This window comes from Nannobrachium achirus (genome assembly GCF_963921795.1).
Source record: "Nannobrachium achirus genome assembly, chromosome: 22".
In the NCBI taxonomy this organism is placed as follows: Eukaryota; Metazoa; Chordata; class Actinopteri; order Myctophiformes; family Myctophidae; genus Nannobrachium; species Nannobrachium achirus.
The window spans coordinates 33,804,039-33,810,038 of NC_137829.1; the positions used below are offsets into that span (position 1 = coordinate 33,804,039).

At 45.2% G+C, this 6,000-nt stretch overlaps 1 protein-coding gene across 4 annotated transcripts in view; it reads right to left on the reverse strand.

The window, feature by feature from the left end:
- The window catches only part of pcbp3 (poly(rC) binding protein 3), a gene marked incomplete at both ends in the record, with an annotated part of 35,933 nt that overhangs the window by 16,979 nt on the left and 12,954 nt on the right, over positions 1-6,000 (reverse strand). For all 4 annotated transcript variants that reach the window (XM_080753749.1, XM_080753748.1, XM_080753747.1 and 1 more), the window contains one exon: positions 5,746-5,787. In XM_080753749.1, coding sequence (XP_080609875.1) covers positions 5,746-5,787 — 42 coding nt within the window. The remainder of the gene's footprint in view (positions 1-5,745; positions 5,788-6,000) is intronic.

Sequence of the window (6,000 nt, forward strand, 5' to 3'; positions counted from 1 at the left end):
CATGATAGATTCATTGAAAACACCTTTTCTTTTTTCTCCTGATGCCCTCCTAATACGTGAACTGGACATGTTTTTTTTCCGATATAACGTTTTTCATTTATTTCTAATACATTTTTTAATTGTATTTAATTTTTTTCATCTCCCCCCAACATTTCCTGCCAGCTCACGTATTAGGAGGGTAGTATGAGTTACCAGAAAAAAGAACTGTGTTTTCAATTAATCTATCATGGTTAAAATGACCAGGTTAACATTCACCAGTGTCGGCAGGTTAGCATTTCACCAGGTTAGCATTCACCAGCGTTAGTTTTACTGAGGTTAGGGTTAGGGCTAAGGTTAGGTTTAGGTGTATCTCCGTTCCCCCGACTTTCGGCACCTCCGCGCTGCCAATCACAAGCTTCTGCTGCCTTAACCCAGTTGCTTTTTTGATACACTCGGACTGAAAGACCTGCAAAAAACACTCTCCCATCAGCTGGGGGGGAGGGCTCAGGGACCTGGTTCGCTCTCCTGATGTTAAAGGGAGGTTTAATAAGGACGTCGAACCTTTACTTGAGTGATTGTTAACGTCAACAAACTGCCTCGGCCGCCATCCATCACTGCCTGACTTGGAACGAGCGGATCCCACTTGGGACATGCTCTTTGCGACAAGGACGGATGAAGTCAAATTATGAGCAGGAGTTATGAATCCTCTGGAATTAAGGAAGTGTCGGCATCGACATTAACGCCTCCACCGTCCTCGCCATACATCACTGTTCTGCTGCCCGCCACACGTGCTCTTATAAGGGTACTCCATGATGTCAGACATTAGCGCCGGTGCAGTGAGTGCACAACTGTGATTTGTAAGCAGTACAGTAAGTCCACAGTAATACTCTGTCAGAGCTCATGAAATTATTGCTGTCTTTAACCACATATCGCCCCTATTCCGGGGCGAACATTCTGTGCAAATGGCCGATCTACAAGCTTACAACGTGTCACGATGCAATGTGTCGTGAGCTTGTCGTTCGGGTTATTTGCAGCAAGGAGATTTGTTGTGGAGGGGGAAAAAGGAGCAGACCAAGTATAGACCCCCTTGGGGGCCCCCAGTCAAGGAAGTAGCCTATATATCGTCGTTGTCGGGTGGAAACCTCATATCTCCAAGTTTCAAATTTGTACGTTCTTTTGCAAAGTAAAGCCCTGCTTCATCGTACAAGGCCGTCGCACAAAAGTAGTGAAAACAGCAGATCTACAAGCACACAGCGCCTCGCGGTGCGAGGCGTTGTGTGCTTGTAGATCGGCTGTTTTCACTAGTTTAAATCATTTTGAAAATGATAAATGCTAAACGAACGGTTTTGGACAAACACGTTTTTCACTCGACAACGACGATATGTATATTGTATGCTGTAAGACAATTATAATCATGGAATGGACATGCATTTTTGTGTAATTGCGACCGTACAGTAGGTCGCATTTAGTGCAGCTCATGTGCGTCAGTCAGTCACGCCTCATGTCTAGCTCCATATATGGCCAAGACAGAATTAATTTGCAAGTGTGACTCATGTCGCGACAACCACACTGGTTATCATGAGACTGACACAACATGTCCATGTATGGGCATTCCCAGATATGGGCTTAATATTGAAGACATCAGGGAACTCTATACAGTATATGGGCATGAAAGGACAGAATTAATTTGCAAGTAGGTCGCATTTACCGGTACCATGAAAACCTGCAGCTCATGTGCGTCAGTCAGCCACGCCTCATGTCACGCTCCATATATGGCCAAGACAGAATTCATTTGCAAGTGTGACTCGCGTCATGGCAACCACACTTGCAAATTAATTCTGTCCTTGTCCCTTTTATGCCCATACAGTATATGGAGTCAGGTCGCAGTTTAGTTGCGACCGTAAGGTCGCAGTTTAGTTGCGACCGTAAGGTCGCAGTTTAGTACCAGTAAGACTCCCTAATCGGGAGATAAGCGACCGTTGGTCGCTTATCTCCACAAATAGGCCAAAAGTTTGTTTTACCAATTATTACACTCTATGTGAACATTTACACCAGTAAGACTCCCTAATCGGGAGATAAGCGACCGTTGGTCGCTTATCTCCACAAATAGGCCAAAAGTTTGTTTTACCAATTATTACACTCTATGTGAACATTTACATCAACAAATCCCAAGTACTATGCAGAACGACCCATTTCAAGTTTTTAATGTACAACAATATTTAGAAAATAGGTCTACAAGCTGACAGTCCTCGTCCCTTATATTCCCATAGGTTATATGGAGATCTCAGTGTTTGTCAGTCCTTGTTCATTTATGCCCATATATGGACATCTCTATATCTACTGTAACAGTCCTTGTCCCTTTATGCCCATATATGGAGATCTCTTAACTGTAAGTCCTTGTCCCTTTTATGCCCATATATGGATATTCCTGATGTCATCAGTATATGAACATATATGGGCTTTCTGATATGCCCATATATGGAGATCTCTTAACTGTAAGCCCTTGTCCCTTTTATGCCCATATATGGATATCCCTGATGTCATCCGTATATGCCCATATAAGGGCTTTCTAATATGCCCATATATGGAGATCTCTGTATCTCCATATATGGGTATAAAAGGATACTTCAGGTCTGACATCAGGTTTGTTTATATTGGGTTGCTAGGTTTGACATCACAAACTCTATGGGCCATCTGACCTAGAAATCTATATTTGGGCATAGATGCCCTAAACTGCGACCTTACGGTCGCAATGAAAACCTCCACCGGCCGTCCGTCGGTCACACGTGCGGTCGACCGCACGTCACACGTGCGGTCGACGTGTGATGAGGTCACGATGAGTCATCTATGCCCAAATATAGATTTCTAGGTCAGATGGCCCATAGAGTTTGTGATGTCAAACCTAGCAACCCAATATAAACAAACCTGATGTCAGACCTGAAGTATCCTTTTATACCCATATATGGAGATACAGAGATCTCCATATATGGGCATATTAGAAAGCCCATATATGGGCATATACGGATGACATCAGGGATATCCATATATGGGCATAAAAGGGACAAGGGCTTACAGTTAAGAGATCTCCATATATGGGCATATCAGAAAGCCCATATATGTTCATATACTGATGACATCAGGAATATCCATATATGGGCATAAAAGGGACAAGGACTTACAGTTAAGAGATCTCCATATATGGGCATAAAGGGACAAGGACTGTTACAGTAGATATAGAGATGTCCATATATGGGCATAAATGAACAAGGACTGACAAACACTGAGATCTCCATATAACCTATGGGAATATAAGGGACGAGGACTGTCAGCTTGTAGACCTATTTTCTAAATATTGTTGTACATTAAAAACTTGAAATGGGTCGTTCTGCATAGTACTTGGGATTTGTTGATGTAAATGTTCACATAGAGTGTAACAATTGGTAAAACAAACTTTTGGCCTATTTGTGGAGATAAGCGACCAACGGTCGCTTATCTCCCGATTAGGGAGTCTTACTGGTTGTATGACATCACGCCACATCATCAGCTGTGGACTCTGTGATGTCATCGTATCGCATCAGTATATAGGGCTTGTTTCCTCCACCGGCCGTCCGTCGGTCGGTCGGTCACACGTCACACGTCACACCTTTGCCCTGCTCATATCTCCGCATCAGTATATAGGGCTTGTTTGTTTATTGTATGACATCACGCCACATCATCAGCTGTGGACTCTGTGATGTCATCGTATCGCATCAGTATATAGGGCTTGTTTGTTTATTGTATGACATCACGCCACATCATCAGCTGTGGACTCTGTGATGTCATCGTATCTCCATATATGGCCATCTCCGTATATGGAGATATAAGTCGTCCATGCCCAAGTATGGGCTGGTGAGGTCAGACTTTGTGTGATGCGTAGGTTATCTCCATATATGGAGATTCAACATTCCAGGCAATGCTCTCTTCCCTGGTGAGAATTGCCCCTTTATATAGGGCTTGTTTGTGTATTGTATGACATCACGCCACATCATCAGCTGTGGACTCTGTGATGTCATCGTATCTCCATATATGGCCATCTCCGTATATGGAGATATAAGTCGTCCATGCCCAAGTATGGGCTGGTGAGGTCAGACTTTGTGTGATGCGTAGGTTATCTCCATATATGGAGATTCAACATTCCAGGTGTAACTATGGCTACCCGTATGACGTGAGAGGTGGAGGTTGTGATATTTGTGGAGATAAGCGACCAACGGTCGCTTATCTCCCGATTAGGGAGTCTTACTGGTATGACAGTATGACATCACACCGTACACAAATGACCCTTATATAAGACCGGCATTATCTACCGACAGATTAGTAACAAGATGTCAAAATCGTCTAGGAAGGATGGTGTGAGTCATGCTGGCACCCTTCGCGGCAGGAGGAAGCTGGTGCAATCGACCCCTTGGCTTGTCGGGACCCCTGCCTACTAACGGGGTGGCAGGCTATCACCTCAGACTAGAACCCGTACGGGGTGGCCGACACCAGCCCATTGACAAGAGAGAGGCCTTGATGTCCCTTTACTCTTTGATGGGGTGGCCAGTTGACTAAGAGTTTCCGTTCGGGCCTTCTCGATATTGTACAGATTTCCACGGGAAATCTGGGGGTGGCTGTTACAAAGACCCTCACTCACCTTCACGTCATGTGGCTAGTCGTTAGTTAGGTAGCCATAGTTACACGTTGAAGGTTGAATCTCCAGATATGGAGATAACCAACACATCCCTCCATATATGGAGATAACCGACGAATCTCACTAAGTCTGACCTCACAAGCCCCATATTTGGACACGAACAACATATAACTCCATATATAGAGACATAGCTGCTGACATCAGTATGACATCACACTGCTGACATCAGTATGACATCACACCCGTACACAAATGACCCTTATATAAGACCGGCATTATCTACCGACAGATTGTGGAGATAAGCGACCAACGGTCGCTTATCTCCCGATTAGGGAGTCTTACTGGTTAGATTCAGTATGCTGTTGCCTGACTATATATTGTATATGTTACAGGATATTTGGGTAACCCAAGACGTTCATTGTAAGAGCGCTCGTTTTGTAGTTCACCACACACTAATCACCACCAGATGGCGACGTCAGCCACTGGATAAGAGAGTTACGTCACGCTTTGAACTCGCCGCAGACCGGAAGTGTTTACTCTTTATTTACTAGCCTAGCCTAGCCTAGCCTAGCCTAGCCTAGCCTAGCCTAGCCTAGCCATTAGCTCCATTGTAGTCACTTGGACAGGGCGTTTAACGTGCGCTTGCCCAGGCCTTACGGCCTGGGCATAAATATAACGATTGCATTCACCACGGCTTCGTAACTCGCGCGGCGCTCCGCCGGCCGCGCGGGCCCTGGCCCGCTCTTCGCGGCCACTCGCGCCTGCGGCGCTCGGTGGGCGAAGAGCAGGACCAAGGTCCGCTGGCCTTCGCGCCGCTTGGGGCTTCGTGGACCCAGGGGGGCCTCGTAACTCGTTTGGGCTTCGTGGATACAGGGGGCTTCGGTAGCCGCTCGCAGTGTCGTGGACAATAGAGCGGCGCACCGCCTGGAGTACGTTGTATTGGCGACCGCTTGCTCCGCCCGCACGTGCCGCACACGAGTGCCTCCGCGTCTCGAATGTCCTGTTTCTCTTTAAAACCGTGACATATATATTGATTGTTCACAGTGTTTATGCTACGTAGCAACATTTGTCATTAGATTATCAAGAGACTGGTAACTCACATCTGGGTGTGGGATGGCATATTGTCCCTGAATTGTGTAGGCCTGTATGGGCGAAAGACAAATACAAAATAATCAAATTTGAACATACTAAAACTGCTATTTTAGAGATTAAGTTCATAAATAAGCTCTACAGATACTTAAAATAATTAAATTGCAAAGCTTTTCAATGCAACAACCTGCACAGATCAATATTGCAATATCCTCAAGCTAAAAAAGTGAAGTTGCAACCATATACAGTACATCTTTCACTTATTG